Here is a 24,993-nt window from a genome sequence, read left to right as displayed (position 1 = left end):
ATTGAGATAGTTATTGTAAACTGATTAAACAATACCGATTTTATTTTTCAACATTTCAAGAGGGCTCAACAATGGAATGGCCCGTGCGTGTGTGTGTGTGTGTTCGTTGTATTTGTGCACGTGGGCGGATCAGTGATGGCTGATAGCGCCAGCTGGTGGTGAAAGTCAAGGATCAGTTCTGTCCCTGTTGCACTATGTCCCTTATGGCCTGTTTCACCTGGGTTTTTGTTCATTATTTTTTCTTTGCACAGACACTTTATTTGATAGGTTGATGTGCAAATAATATTAAGTGTAAATTTGATTTAGTAGTATTACTTTAATGATTAAAGATGAATATTGTCAAACCTCTTTGTTTATTGTCCCTGAAACTTTATGAAACCTGAAGTTCCATGGACAATACAGTGTCAATCATGGGGCTTTATTTCTGACATATCACATCAGTCTGACGTGAAACGAGTTTATAACAACAAGGAGTTTCCTGTTCATATATCAGTCAAGAATTAGAGGGACAGAAGCCTGTGTCTGCTATTTCGGAGTGCCTTTATTTTGATATGCCACATCAGTTTGGGCTGGTATTTGGTGAGTGACGTCCTAATGAGACCTACGATCAGTCTGACATGGAATGGGTTGATGAAAACGGAATTTGTTTCTCTCCACAAACACACACATTCTTAATCACAAGTCTCAGATTAAAAAACTGACACTCACATTGTTGCAGTAAATTTAGCTTCTGAATCAAACAACGTGAAGTTGTGGACAAAATGTGAATATGTGCAACAAATGTTTAATGTATGTCAAATAAGTTCTCACTGAAATATCAGTTTTTTTTAATCGACACAGCTTCTGTTTCCTTCAACAACAAATCGCTGCTCCACTGAGGCGTGTGGTGAAATACGATCTGACCAGACACACAGGCCAGGCCAGGATTTGAACCTGCGACGCCGTGCTGTGAGCTCTAACCACTGCTCCACTGTGCAGGACACCCTTATCAAGCCCACATAAAAACTCTTTACAGTTTCTTCACACAGAATAGACTAGGATGTTAAAACTAGGACGGTTCTCTGAATAAAAATCAAGAACGTTTATGAAACAGTTTAAAATCAATGATTTTGGCAGCGGGGGTGCAGGCAACCTTATTTGGCGGCCATCTTGAGGGCTGCAGCTGGCGGCTCTTCACCAACTGTCAGTGGTCATAATGTTGTGGCTGGTCAGTGTATGGATTTCTGGAGCCGAAGATCACTGAAGAACATCTGCAGGGAACAAACACTGAAGCGTGTTTTACATCTTTTATTGTAATTTGACCGCAGCCTGACTGCTGCAGAAGTAAAAAAAACAAACACACAAACATGGTGGGGCTTCTAACAGTGTGTGTGTGTGTGTGTGGGGGGGGGGGTTTGGGGGCGTTGTGGTAGGGGGTGTATGGTGGAGGGTCATCGGTGCAGCAGCTTCCTCCTGCCGCTCACTCGCGTCCACAGGCTGCGGGCCGTCTGAACCAGAGCCCCCCCGCGGGGCAGCCGCAGGCTCCTCAGAGGCTCCCTGATGCAGGCCAGCACCCCGGGCTCGGGGGGGGCCCCCAGGCACTCATGGGAAATGTAGTTGATCCTCCGCAGCTGTCTGCTGTAGTAGTTCCTGAGGTGGCAGAGCTCCTCGGCTGCAGTGTCAGAGATGACGGAGAGCTGGGACGGAGAGCTGGACACAGCGGGGGGGCGGGGAGGTGGCGCTGCTCCTGCTCCTCCTGCTCCCCCTGCGGTGCAGCTCTTCCTCCTGGTCCTCTGAGAGCTGCTGGACACCCGTTTGGACGTTCCGTCTCCGACACATGTCCTCTGTACCGTGTTGATCTCCACCTGAACGACGCTCTGGAAGCTCTCGGTCTCCTCCCCTCCCCGCTGCTCCCGTCTTCGGCAGCGGTTCTTCTCTTCCTTCAGGACTTTGTGTTTGGGTGGAGGAGAACAGCTGCTCCTCACGCTGACCTCCTCCACCTGCTGCATCTCCTCCTGCTCCTCCACTTGCGCCTCCTCCTGCTGCACCTCCTCCTGCAACATGAAAAGCTGCGTCAGTGAAGAGCCGTTGAGCTCAGAAAGATAACGACTGACCGCAGTGAGTTAGTGATGAATTGTTAGCTGTTAGCTGTTAGCATGCTGAGAACACCAGAGAAGCAACAAACGTCAGACTTTTTAAACTAGAAATTTCCGAAGAGGCTATAAAGAGGACAACCTCTGAGATCCGTGCTGGAACTGAATCAAACTTAAAGTGCGTCACATGATCGTCCCAACATTCCCATGCTTGTTATGTTCCAGATGAGCGGGTCTGCATGCCGACAGTAACGCGTTCCCACAAGAAGCAGAGGAAAGAAGGATGAACTGTACTTTGTCCACTCGGTGTGGGGGAGGCTACGGGAGGGCTGCCTTCACTTTCTTGGACCTGGGGGCGTCTCCGGCACCTTCCACTGACCTCTTGCCCTCTTTGGCTTTGCCCTGTGCACCGGCAGACTTTACCTGCAGGTCATTAACAAGAGTCTTTACCGGGAGGATTCACAGCTACGAGGGGCCGGGGGGGGGAGTGGGGGCAGACATGACAGCATACACAGTGGTCCATGGGGGGTCCCAGTTAGCAGACGTCCCCTGAACGATCTTTAATGTTGAGATTACTGAGCAGTTATTTACTTAACTTATCATTTTATCGACCCGGACGCTTTAAATCAGGGCAGTCAGGTTTCATACACATTGTACAGCTTCAGCGTTCTTCACGTTGCTGTCAGGACTCAGTTAGCTCAGTAAACAGGAGTTTAGTGGAACAGTAAAGAGCTCTAACGAATGCTAAAGCTAATACTGCAGCTCATCTACAAAGACAAACAGTAACAATCCAGTGAGACGACGGTCTGCAAAACCGTTCTAGAAAATCAACGACGGCTGAAAACAAGACAACGCTGGGAAGAAAGGACATTAGTGATCGGCAGATTATCTGTTGCAGCAATATGTGTTTCCTCTCTGAACATGCATGTGTGGGATGAGCAGCAGCAGCATGAACAGAACGCAAGATCTTCTCTGTCAAACAGCTGTTGCGTCTTGATCCTTGCCAGTTGTGGGATCCTGTGTCACAGTGCAAAGCATGATGGGATTGATCCGCTGAAGTCAATCCAGTCACATGTAAACTGGCAAAATACTCAAGATTATTTTAGTCAGTGTTCACGTAAATGGACCAATCTGATTCTTTAATCTGAAGGAATTTAATCTGATTGACAAAATCAGAAAACTTTAACAAGTTGAAAAAGGAGAACGAAGAAGCAGAAGTTTATTAAAAGCTTCTCCAATCAGTCTGCTGGATCTTGTGTTTGCATCCCCCACCCCAAGCAAACCTTACTGGTATCATTTTGCAAATAAAACCAGTTTTAATAAGTTAGACACTTTGCAGTTGTCATCGACGTGTAGGATGAAGAGTTTTGGACCCAGCACTGACCCGTGCGGGACACCACATGTCCATGCATGACGTTACCAGGTTCAGTCCCACATCAGTTAAACACATTGCACAGACTGTTCCAGAAGCTCCAAACGAGTCAACAACAGAGAAAGAAGTTTGAGTTCTGCTCAAGAAGGTTTTACTGAGTGCTGCTCCTCTCTGCTGCTCATCCCACAAATCCTTCAAACAGGGAAATAGGGAAAAAAACAAAACTCCCATGTTCAAAGATTTACGGCTGAAAACTGAGAAATACATTTTACATCCACCAGTTCAATACTTAAAAATACAAATAAAGATTTGATCATCACTCATTACAATTGATCTCCATTAGTTACATCATTGTCATGCTAGGGATTAGAAAACATCAGGATGATCTGGGTTTTTCAAATCAAAGTGTTGATCGTGAGCTCTGATTCCGTCTCGTGCGCTCCATCAAGCTTCAAAACGACAACACTCTGACTTCAGTTCACTTCTCACTTACCTCGGAGGATTCACTAACACACACGGAAGATTTCAAGGAGACAAGAGTGTTAGAGAGACTTCACACAGTTTAAAGAAGACAAACACATGAGAGGACAGATCCTGTGGAGGAGAGCAGACGTCTCTGGATCTGATCTGACAGGAACAATCAGCCGATTTGAGGTTTTACACATGAAATCTCTCTGGTTCAGACTGAACACTGAAACTCCAGAGTCAGTCTTTCTCCTTCACTACATGGAAGCTGGCTCAAACTCTTGTTAGAATAAACACTAAGTACAGGAATTATCCTGCTCAGATGATGTGTGATGAAACTTCACCTCTGAACTTGATAAATAGTTTGAAATGCTGTTAAATCTGGAGGAGGAGGAGGAGGAGGAGGAGGAGGAGGAGGAGGGCTCACCTGAGCCCAGGTAGTTTTCATCTTCATGCTGAGTGTGTGAGCCGGGTTCTTGAGCAGAGCAGCTTTCCGTCCCATCTTCAGGTAGAAGTGTGTGGTGTAGGGAGTGAAGCTGAAGTCCTCTCTGCACACGACCAACACACACACACACACAACAGAGCTCGGTGAAAACACACAAGACGCCCGAGGAACGCAAACAGTTTCCTGTTGTGTTCAACAACACGAAGCCAATGTGACAGCAGGAGCATGCAGACGTGACGAAGGCTGATGAAATGCAGCTCACGCTGCAAAGAAAAACTACAAGCAAAACTTTGTTCTGTCTGGGTGTATAATCTGTGTAGTCTTCATTTTAGAGCGAGAAATGTTGGTTCAACAGACGATTGGATTTAGTTGAAATTTGTCAAAAATGACAATAACAAACAAAACAAAATGGTTAAAACTATTTTAAAGTGCTGGAAGTATTTTCAAATAAAAGTATTTTCAAATTTTTCACTCAGCCAAAACCGCTCAACAATGACTCAAAAACAACTAAAACGTCCACGACAGTGTCAAACTGCCAAAAGACCTTAAACTGCCTCGAAAATCTGCAAAAATGATAAAAGAAATGAAATAAAAATGAAAACTCTAAAAACTACAAGCTAAAACAAACAAAAGAAAGTCTAAAGAAACTTCAAACATCCTGCAGGAGGACTGCAGCTCCCACTAGTGGAGGGATGGTGAATGGACATAAATGAATGCTAAAAGGTTAAAGGGCTCATATTCTGAAAAATTCACTTTCTAAAGGTTTCCCAACAGTGATAATCGTCCCCAAACCCGCAATGACGTCCCAGAAGTGAAGACAGTCTGTCCTCTCTCTCCCTGAATTGTTTCAGGTTTTAAAAAGTGTGTTGCTCCAACCAGCCAATCAGAAATCAAACCCTATATCGTGTCATCAGGGGTTGAGCCAATCCCACTCAAGGTAGTCCCTCCCTTTGACCCTCCCACAATTAGGCAGCTCTGCTCTGGCACATGGCACCACAGGAGGAAGTACTTCCTCCTCTTCCCAAGATGGGCATGTGTGGGCGGAGCCAGTCCAGCTCACACAGACACAGCAGATTCTGAATGCAGCTGCTATGATCCAATATTCAAATGGAGGAAAATCAAGGAAAAACAATAAACTTTAAATAAAAAAAAAGCAGCTGTTGTTGGTGGTTTTAGTGGTTTTAGGTGTTGAGAAATGAAAGTTTCCCTCTGGGATTGATAAACTATCTTTCTTCCGTCAGACTGACTTGAGGTATCCGTCCAGCAGCAGACGTATGATCACAGCCTCGGCGTGGACCCGGGACAGCGTGGTGGTCTTCATCATCTTGCGGTGCTTGGCAGGGCCTTTGCCCATCCAGGCCTCCAGCAGCTTGAGCGGCGTGAGCTTCTCCTGCGAGGACGCCGCCAGCTCCAGGATCTGGAGCAGCTGCCGGGCGTGCTGGCTGATGTCCACGCTGGAGGTTTCTGGTAACATGGGAGCACGGCGACTCAGATCGACTGACCACCACCACCACACACCTTCAATTAAACTCAGGCAGACCTGCAGCTTGCCGGCAGACGTCACACATCTGATTGCAGCCGCGGTCGTCCCACACCTCGTCGAAGTGCACCGCCATGAGGGAGCGCCGGCACCTTCACAGGGAGGACACCGCACCAGGTCAGTATCATCACACCATCACACCAGGTCAGCATCAACACACCAGGCCAGTATTACTGTGGGCCCCTACAGGGACCAGAGGGGGCGCTAAGCAGCACCCAGAAGGGTTTAAAAGAACATGAACTGTGTGTGTCTGACACGGTGTGTATGATGGGGTGTGTGACGGTGTGTGTGACACAGTGTGTATGACGGTGTGTGTGACACAGTGTGTATTACAGTGTGTGTGACAGTGTGTTGGACACAGTACGTGTGTGTGACGGTGTGTGTGACGATGTGTGTGATGGTGTGTGGGACGGTGTGTGGGACACAGTGTGTATGACATTGTGTTTGACACAGTATGTGTGTGTGATGGTGTGTGTGACACAGATGGTGTGCGTGACAGTGTGTATGTGACGGTGTGTGTTACCTGTCCACATTCTGGCAGTACTCCACCATCTGCAGCAGCTTCCGCTGGCCCACGTTCTCCATCACCACCATGGTGCTGATCCTGAAGATGTCTGCGAAGCTGAAGTAGACGATGCAGTCGGCCGGACGGTCGTCTCGGCCTGCACGCCCCAGAACAAACAGTCACACACCTGGAACACCGTCACCTCCGGCAGTGAGGCGCAAGGAAAGGATTACTATGATCAATCTATTACTGAAGGTTTCATCATGAGGGTTACTAATGTCTAAACTCCTGTTTGTTGAAGCTCAAAACTTCTGTCAGTCACATGATTAGCCTGTATCGGCTATCTTAACCTGGCACACACTGCAGGATTTTTAAAACCTTCACCGAACAGGGGACCACACACTTGATGATCACAAAAGACAAGATCGCACAAGATCTTCTTCTTCTGATCTGATAGTGTGTGGCGTGACTACGGAGCTCAACACACACGAGTATCAGGCTCTGCACCATTGACTTCTATTAGACTATATATATAGGTCTATGTTATTCACGCTCAATATTCCAAATCTTGCGTAGTCAAACGTAACTTCAGTGTAAAACAAGGCATCCAGATGTAAACAAAAAATGTTGCCACAAATCAACCTCAGGCCGATATTACGACTCAGCAGGATTATGGCGGTAACTTCCGGATTGACCCTGGGATTTCCGGACTGCGAAGCAGATCCACTTCTTACTGGGATAAATCAGATTATACTCTGATGTACCGGAGCAGAGAATGAAGGCGGCGTCTACTGACCGATCAGATCAACTGACCTGCCTATTTTTACAATACACCTGATTGGTGCGTGGATTGTCCCGCCCACTTAGAATACCAGAGCGCAGCGGAGCGGAGACGGAGCGTTCAGAACAATCTCTTTGACATAATAAAACAAATCGTCGTCAGGCTTTGAAGGTTGTTTTTGTTCTTCACTTGTTCCCAAGTCTGTTTAGTTCCATGAGGGTTTACCTGTAATAATGAGGTTAATATTAATGGTCACGTTTGACAGAGCTGCAGAACCATATATTGAATGAGCGTACATCTACTCTGTTGTCACGGTGATGAATTAATTACTCCAACACAAAATGCGTTCACAGGGAAAGAGCCTCAAAACAAACTGATGGAAAATCTAAAGTAAAAGAAGAGCAGTGAAGAAGAATAAAGTGAAACTGAGTGATCACAGTGACAGACAGGATTTTTTTTGCAGACAGCTGCCAGTTGGGGCTTTGCTCCCGATGCTCAGGAGGGATCAGGACAAGAATCGGCCCGATTCTTTCAAGACCCAACATCCAGAGATTATAGAGCATCTTCCTCCTCTAACATCCAGAGGTTATAGAGCATCTTCCTCCCTGCAGATCAGCAGTGAGGATGAGGAGGTACCTGCTCGTCCACTCTCCTGGTAGTAGTTCTCGATGGACTTGCTGATGGAGTGGTGGATAACGAAGCGGACGTCTGGCTTGTCGATGCCCATACCAAACGCCACCGTGGCGACCACCACCTGCAGGACCAAACAACTAATCAACAAAACCAATCAGAATCTCTGTCGTGGGATCTGCAATAAATGTCGCTTCTGTGTGATCCCAATCATCTTTAACAGTTAAAGAAACAGTCCTACACTGGATTTCATGAGTGTGTTGCTGTTATAACACTGTAATAACAACACCTCATGTGTTAACAGTGAACACCACTCAGTACAGGATGTCTGCTCTGCCCAGGACGAGTCATCAATGCCCTCACCGGACCTCTCCTCTTCCTCTCCTTTCCTGCTCCTCTCCTTTACTTTCCTGTTCCTCTCCTCTCCCGTTCCTCCTTCTCCTCTTCCTCTCCTTTCTTGTTCCTCTCCTCTCCTCTTCCTCTCCTGTTCTTCTCCTCTTCCTCTCCTTTCCTTTCCTGTTCTTCTCCTCTTCCTCTCCTTTCCTTTCCTGTTCTTCTCCTCTTCCTCTCCTTTCCTGTTCCTCTCCTCTCCTCTCATTTCCTGTTCCTCTCCTCTCCTCTCCTCTTCCTCTCCTCTCCTATGTATTTTGATTTTGACACAAGCATAAATGAATATTTCTTGTTGTATGTCAGGCTGCTGCTGCTGGGATGTTGAGATGTAACTTTAAATGTCATGAGCTGAACTTTATTCATCCCATCTGCAGAATCTCGTGCTCTAGTTGAGTTGTCCTTTACTTCGCAGGAGAAGAGCATCATGGTTAACAAAATCAGGACTTTTCTGAGCTGTTATAGTCATCCAGTCCCCATCCATTTTCTCCTGTCCACTGTAGGAAGTGGAAAGTGTTAAATAATAAGTGAATTCCTGCCGTCTGCATCTTCTGGGAATTCATTTGCTCATGTATGACGTCCACTCCCTGTGTCGGTCACTTAAACGCAGGATCACTCAAATCAAGTGTCTGATCCAGTCGGCTCAGACTTTGTTAAGACTCAGATTTGACTCCAAACAACTTAGTTCAGGATGTCAAACAGGCTTGAACCGGTCCACCTGAGGGTCCTGTCTGGTCCACCATGACCATACTAAGAGTATCTGATGTTTCTCATGAGTTGGAGCATCATGAGCAATGGAAGCCCGCTGTCTTCCTGCTCGCCAGTCGCATTAGCATCAGGTGGAAGGTGTGAGGGTGAGTTTGTGACAACATGCAGACTGAAGGCTGCATGAAGACCGTCTCACTACAACATGAAGACCGTGGACCTCTGGAGGGTTTTGATACGAGGACCGGCTGCTTCTCCTCTCACCTGGATTTTGCTGGAGGACCACTTGCGGTGAACCCGGGTCTTGTCTTCTGGGCTCACGTTAGCGTGGTAAGGATACGCCACGATGTTTCTCTTCTGGAGTTCAGCAGACACCATCTCTGCGTCCTTCTGGGAGAAGACGTACACGATGCCTGAGGAGGAGGCAGCAGGTCAGACACAGCGCCGCACCAGCAGACTGCAGCGTCATGGAGACGGACCGAGACGATACCTGACTGGTCCTTGTACTGGGTCTTTATCAGAGTGCTGAGGTCCGCGATGAAGGCGTCACTGTCTGAGTCTTTCAGCCGAACCTGAGGAGACAGATACGCCGTGAGAGACGAGACCGAAGGTTCCAGAAGGTGAAAATCCAGTTTCACCAGGAAGTTCAGAACCTGGAACTCCTTCAGAACCAAACATCATCACAGTCAGACGTTGAAGATTTAATCTAAATCCAGAGTGACTGAGATTTTCATAAACCTCCTTTAATCTTTGTTAGTCCTGCCTCGGGTGTGCATGCGCTCAGACTGTCAGTATGACGTTGTCGTGGTCGTGTTAGCTGGTTAACATTCAGTCCAGTTGGATCTGAATCCAACCAGAGCAGCAAACAGTCAGAACAACATTTACAACATTTAGTAAACTCTCATCCAATAAATCTCATCTGAATTTTATCAAGAAAAATAGGTGCTATAGCTTTAATGCTAATGCTAGATAGCGAGCCATAAGCTAGCTAGTGTTGCACTGCCGCAGTAATAGCGGTTTTCCTCCAGACAACCGACACCAGGATCTGAGGATGTTTTAACATTCCTGATTGTTGGAAATGCTTTTATGCACTATTAGCTTCATGTTAGCACCATTAGCTTTATGTTAGCACTGTTACCTTCATGTTAGCACCATTAGCTTTATGTTAGCACTGTTACCTTCATATTAGCACCATTAGCTCCATGTTAGCACTTAACTGAACTCTGATGAACTGAAAAGGCGTCAGACTGAATCTTTACTTCAAGTGCGAACAGGTGGAACCTAATGAGTCCCTGTGTGCATCTTTAACAAGTGCGTGTTGTGTGTGTGTGTGTGTGTGTGTGTGTGTGTGTGTGTGTGTGTGTGTGTGTGTGTGTGCGTGTGTGTGTGTGTGTGTGTGTGTGTGTGTGTGTGTGTGTGTGTGTGTGGTTGCCAGGTTACCTGGTAGTACAGGTTGGTTCTGTTGAAGGAGGAGGTGATGGTGATTGGCTGAGGCACACACAAGATCTTCTGGCAGTCCTGCAGGACGCTGCTGGTCGCTGTGGCGGTGAGGCCCAGCAGGGGGGCCAACGGGAACTGCCTCTTCAGGATCCCCAGCAGCTTGTAGTCTGAACACAGCACAATGACAGGGACACAAACTGAGGACACACACACACCGTGGATGCTGACAGCTCCTGCTGCACTGCTTCAGGTGGAGCCGTGACGACGTGGCGCATTGCGATATGATCTGATTTGTCAAAAATGCATTGAAGTACATAATGTGAATGTGGTTGCTCTTCCCGATAAAATAATTCACATGGTCACTTCCTGTCTGGTGCAAACAGACGATCAATCAGTGTGTGGCGCACCGAGACTCAATAAATTTGCTTCTGATATGATTTGAGGATCGTTAATGCGCCGAATCGTCACCTCCTTGATACGCTTTGGCAACGTGACGTCAGAGTGTTTCTCAGGTAATCCACCAGAGGGCGCTACTCTGACTCTAAATAGTGGACAGGAGGAGGAGGACAGTATTTTAGTATTTAGTTTTAACGTAGTTTCCTGCCCCCCATGGTTACAGCTGGTACTGCTTCAACCCTAACCCAGGACAGGACAATCCCCCAGAGTGCAGATGTCTCTATGTGGAGCTCCTGTACTGAAACTTCTCGGAGTCATGTTAAGAACCAGCCGCTCTGGGAGCTGGTTTCTCCCTGCAGGACCTGCTCACCTGGTCTGAAGTCGTGGCCCCACTGGCTGCAGCAGTGCACCTCGTCCACGGCGATGCGGCTCAGCAGCTGGGCCTGGTAGGCTTTCTCCAGACGAGACATGAGCAGCTTGCTCTTGGCGATCTTCTCTGGAGTCACGTAGAGCAGCTTGAAGGGAGACGTTGGGTCGGTCATCCCGGCCATGATGGTTTTAGCGTCGGCCTGCCAGCAGAAACAGAGTGAGCAGCGTGAAGCTCAGCTGGGGTCCAGACGGATTGAGGCCTTACCCTGCTGCTGGACGCGTTGAGGAACACGGCCGGTACGTCTACCGCCTTCAGGCTCATGATCTGGTCCTCCATCAGGGACACCAGGGGGGTGATGACCAGCGTGAAACCTGAGCAAACAAACTGCTGTGAGAGCATGAAGACACAGGGACCGGCTCCGGCCCTGTGACCTCTGACCTCTACCTTTAGAGCAGACTGCAGGCAGCTGGTAGCACAGACTCTTTCCTCTCCCGGTGGGCATCACCAGGAAGACGTCGCGGCCCGCCAGCGTCAGGTTGATGGCTCGGAGCTGGAGAGGTCTAAACTTCTGGATCTGGAACGAGCCCTTCAGGTGCTGCTCCACATCTGCAGACCAGGGGAAGTCTGGAGAAAGTCCAGGTGAGTTCAGGGTTTGAATGAACAGGACGACAACAGAAAACTTTCCAGCTCTGATCCTGTGCGACAGGTTCTGAGCTGAGTTTTATTGATCTGAGATGTGAAGCTCCAGACCCTGTCAGGACTTGACGGGGGTTTGGGTTGTGGAGACGTTTGGTACCTGTGCAGTCATAACGTTTCAGGTCCTGTTTGCTCAGGGCTGATTCAGAGGTGGATGACTTTGAGGAGGAGGAGGAGGAGGAGGAGGAGGAAGGCAGGGCAGCGTCGCAGGCCTCCTCCAGCTGCTGCAGCAGAGCGTTCCTGCGAGAGCTCAGCTCGCTCTGCTTCTTCAGGAGCTCGGAGATCTGCAGCTCCACCAGCTCCAGCTCAGCCTCCACCGAGTCCAGCTCCGCCTGCACATCTACACACAAACCGTGCTCTGTAAATTCTACAGGAAAACTTTCTCCCACCCTGATGTAACACCTCCACAGGTAAACCGCTAATGCACTGCCATCAGCCATAACATTATTACCACCGCCTGACATGACACCGTTAGTCATTGGGACATGTTACACAGCAGGTGGCAATTTTCTTCTTTAAGTGATGTTAGAGCAAGAACAGGTGTAAAAACATGAGGAGCACATTGTGAGTCGGTCTGGTGTCTGCAGTATCTGGTTCTGGTCCATGAAGGAGCAGAACCAGAGACATGTGAGGTGAACCGGTGTCGGTGCGGAGCAACTCACCGTTGGCTTCACTGTCCATGTTTGATTTCTTCAGAATGAGCTGCTGCTTCCTGTGAAAGAGAGGAATGTAATCGGATTACTTGCACTTCATCACACTTTACGTGATCTGTCACGTTTGTCTCTGCCTCCAGGTCTGAATCAAGACAGGCTGTTATTAGTCAACACCCTCACCTTTTACTTTCAGATTTAAATTCATGTAACATCTAATTTGCAGAACATGAATGAAACATTCATGGAAACATCATTCATCAAAGTTCAGTCTCTTTATAAGGTCGTAGTGATCCAGTTGGGATATATTGTGCAGCTCTGGTTATAATGGTAAATATTTGGAGCTGCAGTCAGAGGGGATCTTTGGATCAGACTGTGTTCCTTGCAGATTATATGACTCGTTAACAAAGCACGTGTGAAACACTTTCACATTTGAAGGTCAACATATATTCTATTATCACTTTATAACTTTATGATCAAACTAAACACTTGTACGTGTGGAATTCTTTCAACACTTTTCTGTCTTATTACAAACGTGAAATTGTATAAACGGTGCACAGTTAGTTACTTTATCTTATTTTAAATAAAAAAAAAAGTTTTAATCAACAAAAAGATGATTTTTCTGAATTAGAACTTGAAGAAAACCTTGACAAAGCGGTGGCTTACCACGTTTTACTGAAATAATAGAACAACAGGATCTGTCACGGTTTAAAGGAATAATATTAAAACTCATCGATCGGAATTAATCCACAATTATTATTTCATAATAACTGGGAGAAATGCACAAGTTAAATAAAAGGTTTAAATGGTGAGTTTTAATGACGATTGGATGAATCGTCCTTAAAACATTTGAGGTGTTTGAAGGTTCTTAAAGTATTTTAGTGTTTTAAAGTGAAGCTAACGGTGGCTGCACCTGTTTGAACTGATTAGCTCTGTTAGCTTCATACCAGCTGCTTTATTTTGGTTTTAATCACAAACTTTCCCTCCGAGCTCACAAAACTCCCTCCGAGACTCAAACCGGGAGTTAATCTGGCGACGTTTAGTTTGAAACGGGTTTTAAAAGAGTAGAAAGAAGAAAGTCGCTCACGAACCATCAGTTAGCTTCTTCTGCTGCTCCGCATCCATTCACTGTTACTATAGTAGTGAAGGGACTAAACCCGGAGTATTGTCTGACAGGAGAGGAACTGAAGCCCAGTGTACTGTCTGACAGGAGAGGAGCTGAAGCCCGGAGTACTGTCTGACAGGAGAGGAGCTGAAGCCCAGTGTACTGTCTGACAGAGAGGAGCTGAAGCCCGGAGTACTGTCTGACAGGAGAGGAGCTGAAGCCCAGTGTACTGTCTGACAGGAGAGGAGCTGTAGCCCAGAGTACTGTCTGACAGATAGGAGCTGTTGCCGGGAGTACTGTCTGACAGATAGGAGCTGTTGCCGGGAGTACTGTCTTACAGAGAGGTGCTGAAGCCCAGAGTACTGTCTGACTGGAAAGGCTGTCACGAACTTGCGCTGTCGTCCCATTATTGTGAAGTCACAAAGTGAAAGTGCTGTCCGACTGCCACACTAACTCACTAACTACTTTAGGAAGCCCTCTAACACCTTTCCTTAACCCCGTGACCTCATCCACTCCCAAGGAGTTAGCCTCTCTGCTGGTCTGAGTCCATACACTGTTACTATGGCAGAGTGGGGAATAAGGCACCCTGAGCTTTGTTTGACAGGAAACGAGGGCAAACCCTGGGTATAGTAGGACAGGAGAGGGAGGGGGGTGGGCAATCCTGGTCATCGAGGGCCGCAGCCCTGCATGTTTTCAATGTTTCCCTGCTCAAACACAACTGAGTTCTCATGATGAGGCTCTGCAGAAAGCTTGATAATGAGTCAATAATTGCTGTCTGCAGTGTTAATGTGAGGACACATTGAAAACATTGAGGGGCTGCGGCCCTCGGGGACCAGGATTGCCCACCCCTGGGCACCTTCGGAACCATTCATTGTCATCACAGGAGGTCGGAGCAGGTAAACCCTGGGTTCAGTCTCACGGAACCAGAGGGCTTCGAGGTGACGTCAGCTGTGCCTGGCAGTAGTAAATCAGGGAATCTTGACCCTCTTTCCCCTGCGACGCGTTCAAGAACCAAACACTGTGAGGCACCAAATCTTTTGTATAAAAGTAGTAATTTTAATGGAAAGTATGAGCTTAATAACAATACGCGCCTGGGAATGTGATGAGCCCGGGGCGGCAGACGAGAGAAGTGCTTGTGTGTCTTTTTGTGACAATAAGCAGTTTTTAAACCTTGAACGCAGCCCGGCTCGGTCCCGGAAGCAGAGCCGTGAGTCCCGGAGAGACGTGGCTGTTTCTGCAGACATCTGTCTTCACCGAGTGAGGACCACACTGTCCGCCCGGCTCCGGTCCCTCTGTCCGCCTGCTCCTCCAGCGCCACCATGATTTCTCTCACGGACTCTCAGAGTAAGTGTTTGTGTTCGCTTCAGCGGCGCTGCCGCCGCTAACAGCCGCTAGCTCCCACGGCTAACGGAGTTAGCTGAAGGTTTCTCTCTTTAACACCAACAGACTGAACATCTACACTCCTCACTGTCGGTAAACAGGCTGCTCTGTCGGCTACAGGGAATAATGTGACGTCCAGTGAGTCACTAGTTGGTGAACTACAGCAGTAATGAGTCTCCCTTCACCTCAATGATCAGTTTCCAATAAGGATCGATACTCAGCTCAGGTCCGTTAACAAGACAAACCACAGGTAGTACCGATACAGTTCTGTCACCTATACGATACTGATACCAATACTACAGCATCATGACACGATATAATTCAAACAAGATTCCAGTAAAGATTCCATTCCAACACAATTCTCGCACGATACTCACATGATACCACGAACAAAAGATTATTGATTAGGTCCCGTGTGTTGATTGGTGGATGGATGTTCTAGAATCACCTGTGTGAGTGTGAGTCCAGTTCAACATTAAAGCAAACTATCACTGGAAGCTGTCAGTTAGCCTTGAAGCCTTGCTTCCTCCAGGATGACAAACTCAAACATCTGTCTGTCAGAAAAGTTTTGAAAGCTTTCCTCTCACACACAGAAATAGTGAGAATGCTGCGGTTTGCCTGCTGGCCACTAGGTGGCACTGTTTTTTTGGGGGGGGACTGGTACCATGCTTACATGCGGCGACCACAATGTAGATATTTGAGAACAAGTTTATCCATCCTTTACCAGCATCAGGCAAATTTAAGAAACGTTTCCCATGAATGCAGATGATGGTCTTGGAAGCTTGATCACTGGAACCACTGTTCCAAAAAATCCTCATAATTCAGGTTGCTGTGCCACACCTCTTAATTATGTGACTTCAGTCTTATGACCACAGCTGTATCTAGCAGCTGTCTCCAGGCCGATAAACATCAGTTTTTTTTAAGGTCCCATATTGTGCAAAATTGATTTTCTAATGGTTTTAACAGTAATGTGACCCACAGCCTGTACAAGGCCCCAGCAGTGAAGAAAGTCTGTCGTCTCCCAAGTTTGCTCCACTTTTAAGTAAATGTGAGCTCATCCAGGTGAACCTGAGATTTTCCCTACATGACATCATGAGGGGAAATGGCGTGGAGTCGGCGAGAACAGGCACAGCTGGTGGTACAGACACAGAACCTGTTCTCAGTAGAGCCTCTAGAGGGACTTTTAGACTGAAATTCAGGACCACGGCTGATAAGGGGAAAACATTTTGAATAGGATGTTGTTGGACCTCCGACACCAACGTCTGTATAACATGGGACGTTTTAGTTAACTGAATTTAAGTGTTTTCTTCTGTGGTACCGGGTCAGTTTCCCTCTCCAGACCTCCAAACCTCCAAACCTCCAAACCTCCAAACCTCCAGTCCTCCAGACCTCCAGACCTCCAAACCTCCAGACCTCCAGACCTCTTGACCTCTTGACCTCTAAACCTCCAGACCTTCAGACCTCACCTCATGCTGCTGTTGTGGTTTCCTCTACCAGAGATCGGGATGGGGTTAACAGGCTTCGGCGTGTTCTTCCTCTTCTTTGGGATGATCCTGTTCTTCGACAAGGCCCTCCTCGCCATCGGAAACGTGAGTACCTGCAGCTGCTCGAGAAGTTTTCTGGAATGCTGGTGAACCTGCAGGTCCAGCTACATCCTCCTGAGCTGTCAACGACACGAATCCCCACGAGCTGCAAACACCAGGCTCAGCTCAATCATGGGACAAAGATCCAGACACAGCAGTTTCAGCTCGGGGCTCAATCAGGGGACACAAAGAGCTTCTTTGATCATTTTGATGAACTCATTAGTGTAAAACTCCTATTTTTAGCCACAAGATCTGATGTCTGTGATCTTGCAGCTACAGAGTTCATGCTGTTTTCAACAAGTTGCATCTTCAGTCTGGTTCTGTGGATCACTGATTCTCCAAGTTAACAATGTCAGACCAAGCAACACGTCTTTTGTTTACGACTCATATTTTACAAATTAAAGAAGTCAAAAGCTGAAGTATGAAGCAAATCCAGCATGATGAGCTGGATAAAGATATCTACAGATTAGGGTTGTTCGATATACCGGTACTGTATTGGTATCGCGGTACTGACGCCTTTAAAACGATACTATACTGGGCCCGGCCGGTACCGGTATCTTTTTTTTTTTTTTAACACGTCGCCGCGTAGCGTCACTGTGTTGTAATTTGCACCGAGGAGAGAAGAGTTTGCCCGCTTTTTTGCTTTCTAACTTTCATTCACTTAGAATTTTGTAGACGTGGGAGCGTGGCGAATGATCGGTGATCCCTCGAGGAGCGCCAAAGAAAACAGCCAAGACAGGTTGCGCGCGCGCTTCCATGCTCCGTCCCGAGTTCCGCAACTGAATAGCGCTTTATACTCGACCTTATTTACCAACAACATTCCTGGACACAACTTCAAAATAAAATTCAGAACAACATATTTTCAAAACAATCTTCTCCCAACCGAGCTTGTATGTTGAAAAGAATGCCGGATGCGCATGCGTAAATGACATGGCGTTTGCGTTTTTACTCCGAAAAGTATCAAAATACATGTTGGTATCGTGAGAACACGACTACAGCTATTAAGGGAGCATCACCAAAATTGAACCTAACTCGTATTTCATTTCCACACATTCACTGAGTTTCCATTATTCCCGGTTCACCTCCTGGTCTCGCTGCAGATCCTGTTTGTTGCTGGACTTTCCTTCGTCATCGGCCTGGAGCGGACATTCCGCTTCTTCTTCCAGAAGCACAAGCTGAAGGCCACCAGCTTCTTCCTGGGAGGCGTGTTGGTGGTCCTGCTCGGCTGGCCCATCGTCGGCGTCGTGCTGGAGATCTATGGCTTCTTCCTGCTGTTCAGGTATACAAACACCTGAAACACCAGCAGCTGAAGACAAAGCTGTTCCAGCATGAAGCCACCGGGGGGCAGTATGTGCAGGGATAAGAAGGATGAGAGCAAGAGAGGATTATTACCTAAAGAATGGACAACATCAGAATAGTGAGGCTGAAGAGAAGCTGTGGTTCACTGTGAGGTGTTTGATCCCAGGTGTTTCTCCTTGTCCTTGTGCAGGGGCTTCTTCCCCGTGGTGGTGGGCTTCATCAGGAGAATACCGGTGCTGGGCTCCATCCTGAACCTTCCCTTCATCAGCGCAGTGAGTATGAAGCTGCTCTGCTCTGTTCACATGCAGCATGGCTCCTCTTCTTCTTCATGAATCACCGTGTTGGAAACAGCTGAGCTCAGCACGCGAACCTCCAGGCGCCAGAGCTCTTCCTGATACAGACATGAAACTGACGCCACAGACAGTAAGAATGGACCACCAGTCTTCACCCTCTCGCGCTTCACCCCGCTCACATTTGTAGAGAAGGCTTGAGTCTTAAACAGTCGACACTTTCAACATTACAGCGTCTCTACCGGAGGATCAAATGAGCTGAAAGGAACTTCTCAGGTGCACCAAGAAATCTGAGTTAATCTAAATGAACGAGTTAATCTAAATGAACGAGTTAATCTAAATGAACGAGTTAATCCAAATGAACGAGTTGATCCAAATGAACGAGTTGATCCAAATGAACGAGTTGATCCAAATGAACGAGTTGATCCAAATGAACGAGTTAATCTAAATGAACGAGTTAATCTAAATGAACGAGTTGATCCAAATGAACGAGTTAACATCCCGACCTTTACGTATGTATATAAACCTCCTTCCAGCCATTGGGGCGAAGCGGCCGGTGAAGCTGCTGCGTGGTCCACTCTTCTTCACAGTTCCGATGTTTTCACGATGTCTGCTGGACTTTTAACAGTTTGGACCTGCAGTTAGCACATTAGCTCCGTGGCTAATGAACATGCTCGTCCCATGTTGTTGTGTGCGGTAGCTTTGTTTTGAGGTGAATGTCTCTCTGTCTGTCTTTTTTTGTGTTGTTGTTTCATGAAGCCTTCGTAAGGCTCTGAGGACAATCAGCAGTTGTGGTCAGTCACTGCAGATTTTCCTGATTTTCCCCTCTGCATGCTAACGTGGCTAACACACCTCACAATGTGCTGTCCGAGTGCCATCACACACACACACCAAGCACACACTCATCACTGTCATGTTTTAATTCTGATTGAATGATGGGACTTTAAAAGGCTCACACCACGGGGACATTAAGGAAAAAGTCTGAAGTCCGGAGCAGAGGGACCGTCCAGTGGCACAGAGCAGCAGTTGGACTCAGAATAATTTAATCTGACACAGTTGTTCCTGGAAACGTGCCAGCGTGTTGTGTTGGTTGAACCTGTGATTACAGAATGGTCCGAAGAGTCTGACCACTCAACCACCAAGCACGCATCGTAAAACCATCGCGTTAAAGACAGAATCAGCCGTCCGTCCTCTTCTCCCGTCAGACTTTTAGTTTGATAAATGAAAAGAATCCAGACTCAGTCTTTCTGGAGGTTGAGCAAAGACACCAAACTGCAGTTATTTCTCACTGTGGACATGCTGCTCACTGTGGACATGCTGCTCACAGGATGATGGATAAAGACAAACTCCGGTCGTGTACCTCCGGGCTCAGGACGGGGGTGATTGTCCCCACTATTACTTTGGACAGTTTCCTGAACAGAGTAAAGACAAACATGGATTACTTCTCAGTCAGCTGATGAAATACTGTCCGTTAAAGGAGTCGTCACCAGAAATCCCTCGGTTTCTTATTAAAACGTGATTCTTGTTGGACCTCTGTTGGAACGGAAAATCTGCAGTTTTAAAGCGGCGGAGTGTTTTTGTTTGGGCTCTTTGTTCAAACCACAATGGCCCACAAGGGGGCGCACCCCAAAACGAGGGGGGGTTGATTGTTGTCATGAACACGGGATCATAAACCCGCCTCCGTCACCAGCTAATTAGCTGTTAGTGGTGCTAGCAGCTAACTGCTAACGGGACTAGTATACACGTTGAACGCCGTGTGATTAACAAACGACCCTGATTGACAGTTCCTCCAGCCAATCAACACGCGCCTAATATCCGTACCAGTCAGAGTCTCACATGTACCCTTGGAGAGGAAGCTGCAGTATGAAGAAGGGTCAGAACGATCTTCAGGTGTTTTTGGGGGGGGTTTTTCCGAATGAATTTTCAGAATTCATTAAAAGACGATTTAAATGAGACCGGAGACGAGAGAATACCAGACGATGACTTCTTTAGATATTGTTGAAGTTTAAGTATCAGATGCCAGATTCTACATGTAACGTCCTTTAAAACAGTGATTATTCCATAATGGGTCCCCTTCATGTCTCCAAATACCAAAGGCTTCCAGCTTAGTGGAACAATATTCAGAAAAATGAAGGTGAAGATTTTATAAGTAACGTTTACCAATGGCATTTGAATTGAAGTATTTCCTGTCTTGTGTCCCGGTGGTGTCCCTTTCGGTCGTGCATGCTGTCCTGTTGGTAATCTGTAGAAAGTCGTTGAGTCACATCTCATCTGAACGTCTGGTGTCTCTGTCCACGGCTGCTTCACAGGTGGAGGCTGAGGAAGCTGACGAGTCCTCACGCTGTCTCTCTTCTCTTTCAGTACGTGGACAAAGCGGGCGAGAGCAACACCATGGTATAACAGAGACTCTTTGTACTCCGACGGCTGCCTGAGGGCGGCGGCTTTTAGAAACGTCTCGGTGTCCCGCGGCGCCGATCGCAAACATCCGATTTACTCCAGGCAAAGACTGTTTCCTGAAAGGCTCGCCCGGAGACGCACCACCAGTCTGCCACCTGAGGACGGACTCACTGAGGTCACTACAACAAATGTTTGTAACGCTGTTGATCCTCCGGCCGTGGGAGTGGGAGGAGCCAGCAGACCAGACGCCACCGACCGGATGAGAAGTGCCATGCTGCCACGTTTCTGTGCCTGTGCTTTCACTTTATCTTGATGAAAGCATTTCAGTCCTGCATTTTGTCTCTTTGCACTTCCTGTTTGTTTTCCTTCATTACATGTCGTTTCTGTTTACGGTTGGCTTCAAGCGCTTCAGTATAAATTATTTTTTAAATGAGCTGTGATTGAGTTCAGCCTCAGTGTGGTACTTCACCGTCTTGTTTCTTAGGTTTTTTTCCTCAGTGGGTATCATGAACACAACAGATTAGCAAACACCTGCCAGATGCTACTGCGCTAATCATAGAAAAACTTTCTAGCGTAGCCTCTGAATGTCCGCTCCGAGCTAATCTGCTCCTCAACCCAGTTTCCATCTTGATAAGTCATTGCTGAGCATTGTGTCAGAAGAGCTTTACATTCCCTCTAAGTAATTTAGTCTGTAGCCATATTGATGGTAATGAGTTAGCATTAGCTTTTAGCATTGGCAGAGAGCAGATTGGAGGATTACTTTGTGTGTTTAGTAATCAGCTGTTAGTGGAACGAGTGATGGAAAGAGATTTTAACGATGCGTATTTCAACATATACCTGTTGAAAATTATTACCTTCGCCAATGAAAGTTGGGCAACCAACAAAATTGGCCGAGAAAGTTATGTTTTCTTCATATTTATTTATTGGTTTTGTTTGTATGTATTTTACCAACTTTTCACAAAAACCACTCACCCGAATTTCATGAAATTTTCCAGGATGATTTGTCATTTTGTGACGTAAATGGCTAACTGTTACCCCAAACACTGCAACAAAAAATAAATAAAAATGATCCCACACAAAGCGGATGAGAGAGGCGCCTCATGGAGGAGGTCAAGGATATTGCAGTAGATTAAACAGTGATGTGACCTGACCTACGTAGTTAGCATTGATATGAGCTAATGGCTATCATGCTAGTGTTGCTAACTCGGTTCTGGAAACAAATGTGGCGTTGGCGAAGGTCTGCACTCTTGAGTACCTGTTCTAGTTATTTATTGGTATGTATGTATATTTGTATTTTTTCCAACTTTTCGCACAAACTATTATCCCGAATTCAGGGATGTTTTGTCATCATCCAAGGACCAATCAATTAGATTTGGGGGTCAAACAGCTCCTGGGCAGGGAAGATATTTACTCCATGGCAGACACACTGGAGCTCCGCTATGGGCCGTCAGTCAGGGCTGAAGCTGCCGTTAGACGCCTGCTAGCACACTGCTAACGCCGCTCCCCGCCCCCCCTTCTCCACTTTCAGCCAATCACAAGCCAAGACACTCCAAAGGAGTGTTCAGGGAACACAATAGAACTGAACCAGTAGAACATAATTTAACCTTAACAACTTTACATGAAGCAATTCAAACAACCACCACACATGATGGAAGGAGAGGAGTGGTGGCTCAAATAACCTTGTAATCCATTGGTTTCCATGGTGACAAATGTGAAGGTATGGACTCTACTGAATGCCCGATCTAGTTGGAGAAATTCCTAGACTAATTTCTATGTTGACCAGTGATGGCTGACTCATAGAAAAGAAATGAATTATATAATATATTAATAAACTGAAATACTGTCTGAAATTCTGTTTATGCCAACAAACTAACGATGGGCCCTGAACTGTATTCGCTTCATTTTCTACAGATAATCTTTAATAAAAGAGGATATCTTGATTTCACTCCCTCTAGTAGTGTGTGTGTGTGTGTGTGTGTGTGTGTGTGTGTGTGTGTGTGTGTGTGTGTGTGTGTGTGTGTGTGTACTATTTAACATCAGAGTGACTGACATGAAATTGAACCAATTAGTCTCGTTCGATGTCTTTAGCATTGGGGCGACTTTTGTAAGTTCAGTGGCTTAAAGTCCGTTCTGGTTTGTTTTCTCTTATGAGATGTTGAGATGAAGACAAGCGGATTATTAACTCGGTCACAACTCTTCTAATTTACTGTTTGAAAGAAGAAACTTGGCTGAAAAGCTGCAGGTCAGGTTCAACTTTCTCCATTGCAGTTATTTTTAATTGCACACAAACAGAAATGTGTTCAGATTTGTTAAAGTTTATAAATGTTTAGATATGCTCATAATTTACTGAAGAGCTTAAAAAAAGCACACAATTTATTTAGGAATTATTTTTGAGGTTTATTTCAAAGCATTTTAAATACTTTGAAAGATGGATTGATGTGTTGTTTGAAAATATGCCTGATATACTTTTAGTTTTCCCTAAACTCAGACTAACTGTCATTTCAAGTAAACCAGCCCCAAAACACATTGATTTTCTAAAAGGGACTAATTAAGCTTCTGCTTATATTTGTTTACAAGTCATTTTAATAAAAGAGTCTTACTAAGTGCTCTCTGTTCACCAGCTCAGTGTTTCCCAACCTTTTTTGAGCCACTGCACATATTCTACATCTTCCTCAACAGCTCTGACTCTCTCTCCTTTCTTTGTCTTTAGAGTCGTCCTGCTTGAAAAGCCCAGCTCGCATAGATAGGTTGTGGAGATGAGCTGAAATCGCTTTGTTTTCCAGAATAGGGAACTCCTTGGCAACAGTCAGCCAAAAACTGTCCAAAGGTAGATCAGCAAAGCTCAGCTTCAGACCACCGTTTTGTCTCAGGTCAGTTATTTCTTCCTGCTCCTGCAAAGTCATGTCCCTTCCAACTGCGGTTGAACTGTACGGGTTCCTAACCCAGTCAAGGCAATTAGTGGAAAGTGAAGGGAAATAACATGACAACTTCTGCTCAGGACTTTCCAGATGTTGACTTATTGTCTCACACGGTGCAGACCTGTTGACACTTTTAACATTTCAAGGTTGGCACTTTCCACGTGTTTCCAGAGCAGCACCTTTGAACGAAATCCCCGTATTTTATCTGTACTTGTGAGCAGGTTTTCATTTCGGACTTGCATTCGTGTGTTCAGGTCATTGAGATGTTGGAATATATCTGCCAGCCAACATTAGCAAGCAGACTGGAAAAAAATCACACCCCACCGCATACACCCTGATCGAACTGGGTTCATTAAAGGACGACACTCTACTAACAATACACGTAGATTAATTAACCTTATAGACCACTGCCACCACAATAAACAAAAAGCCATTATCACCTCCTTAGATGAAGAAAAAAGCCTTTGATAGGGTAAATTGGAAATTTCTACTCGCTACGTTTTTAAGAAAATTTGGATTTAGAGAAAATTCCCCCTCCTGGATAAAAATCCTGTCCACCTCACCCAGCGCCTGGGTTGAAACCAATGATCAAACGTCTTCAAGGTTCAATCTTGAGAGAGGCACCAGACAGGGGTGTCCACTCTCACCATCTCTAATTTGCAGTTTTTATCGAACCACTAGCAGCAGCCATCAGACAGAACAATAACATAAAAGGAATATGAACAGCAAATGTAACACATGAAATATGTCTCTATGCAGATGATGTGCTACTTTTCCTGCAAAACGCACAGACCTCTCTTCCAGAAACAATAGGGTAAATTGACAGGTTCTCCTCAATCTCAGAATATTCTATAAATTGGAATAAATCAGTCGTCTTGCCTATTAACTCTATATTTCAGCACACACCTAACACCCCACTAAAACCAGGTAACATCAAATACCTCTGACGGACAAAACCAGCAGATCAGAGGCGCGACAAGAACCTGCCGAACAAGACGATGTCACACGTGGGGAAAATTCCACAAAACTTGACCTTTTTGACGAGAGAGAACAATGCTGTCATTTGAAGCTAAATTTGTCATTGAGTCAGACGGAGCAAAATCGTGTGTCTGCGTCAAACTGCGCCCCCTAGTGTCTAAAGTTTACGTCTGACTGCTTTGAAACCCACACAGACTGAAAGACAACACATTTTTTCTCTCAAGAAATGATAATTTTGTGAAAATATTTGCAAGAAAAATGTGGATTCAGAGGAGTTGTTTCCAGAATATATGGATAAAATGCGTGATGACATCACTGACTGCAGGGGGTCAGGAGTCACTCCCAGGATTACACAAACTACTCTGGCTCGCCAGTTGTTGTTATGGGATGTTAATAAAACCACCAGAGGCACACAACCGTCGTCTGTGTGTCGTTGGGAATAACTGATGTTTCAGGAAGGAAGACGTGAGAGTTGCTGGTTCAAAACCTGAGGAGGCAGAGAGGAGGCTCCGTCTCATGAGCTGGTCTTCAGTAACCATCCAGGACTGGAAACTCTCCCCGTGTGATGTGGTGGTGTGCAGTCCTGCAG

The 24,993-nt window shown here is 46.2% G+C and overlaps 2 protein-coding genes across 2 annotated transcripts; one reads left to right on the top strand and one right to left on the bottom strand.

The window, feature by feature from the left end:
- Positions 1-1,252: 1,252 nt before the first annotated feature.
- On the bottom strand, positions 1,253-13,598 carry recql (RecQ helicase-like). The gene is made up of 16 exons (XM_080492475.1): positions 13,546-13,598; positions 12,467-12,516; positions 11,905-12,144; positions 11,553-11,732; positions 11,373-11,479; positions 11,109-11,307; positions 10,343-10,509; positions 9,393-9,474; positions 9,167-9,315; positions 7,817-7,934; positions 6,418-6,556; positions 5,895-5,986; positions 5,602-5,818; positions 4,337-4,457; positions 2,367-2,495; positions 1,253-2,033 (listed from the first exon to the last, which is right to left on the bottom strand). The coding sequence occupies exons 2-15, from the start codon at positions 12,483-12,485 to the stop codon at positions 2,391-2,393; spliced, it is 1,935 nt and encodes a 644-aa protein (XP_080348601.1). The 5' UTR covers positions 12,486-12,516; positions 13,546-13,598; the 3' UTR covers positions 1,253-2,033; positions 2,367-2,390.
- Positions 13,599-14,542: 944 nt separating this feature from the next.
- Positions 14,543-22,452, top strand: golt1ba (golgi transport 1Ba). Its single transcript, XM_080492508.1, has 5 exons — positions 14,543-14,903; positions 16,437-16,528; positions 17,623-17,801; positions 18,012-18,093; positions 20,473-22,452. Exons 1-5 carry the CDS (start codon positions 14,879-14,881, stop codon positions 20,509-20,511), a joined length of 417 nt encoding a protein of 138 aa, XP_080348634.1. The 5' UTR covers positions 14,543-14,878; the 3' UTR covers positions 20,512-22,452.
- Positions 22,453-24,993: the final 2,541 nt, after the last annotated feature.

Source organism: Lipophrys pholis, assembly GCF_963383615.2.
Source record: "Lipophrys pholis genome assembly, chromosome: 22".
Lineage (NCBI taxonomy): Eukaryota > Metazoa > Chordata > Actinopteri > Blenniiformes > Blenniidae > Lipophrys > Lipophrys pholis.
This window is presented reverse-complemented; position numbering and strand designations above follow the sequence as displayed.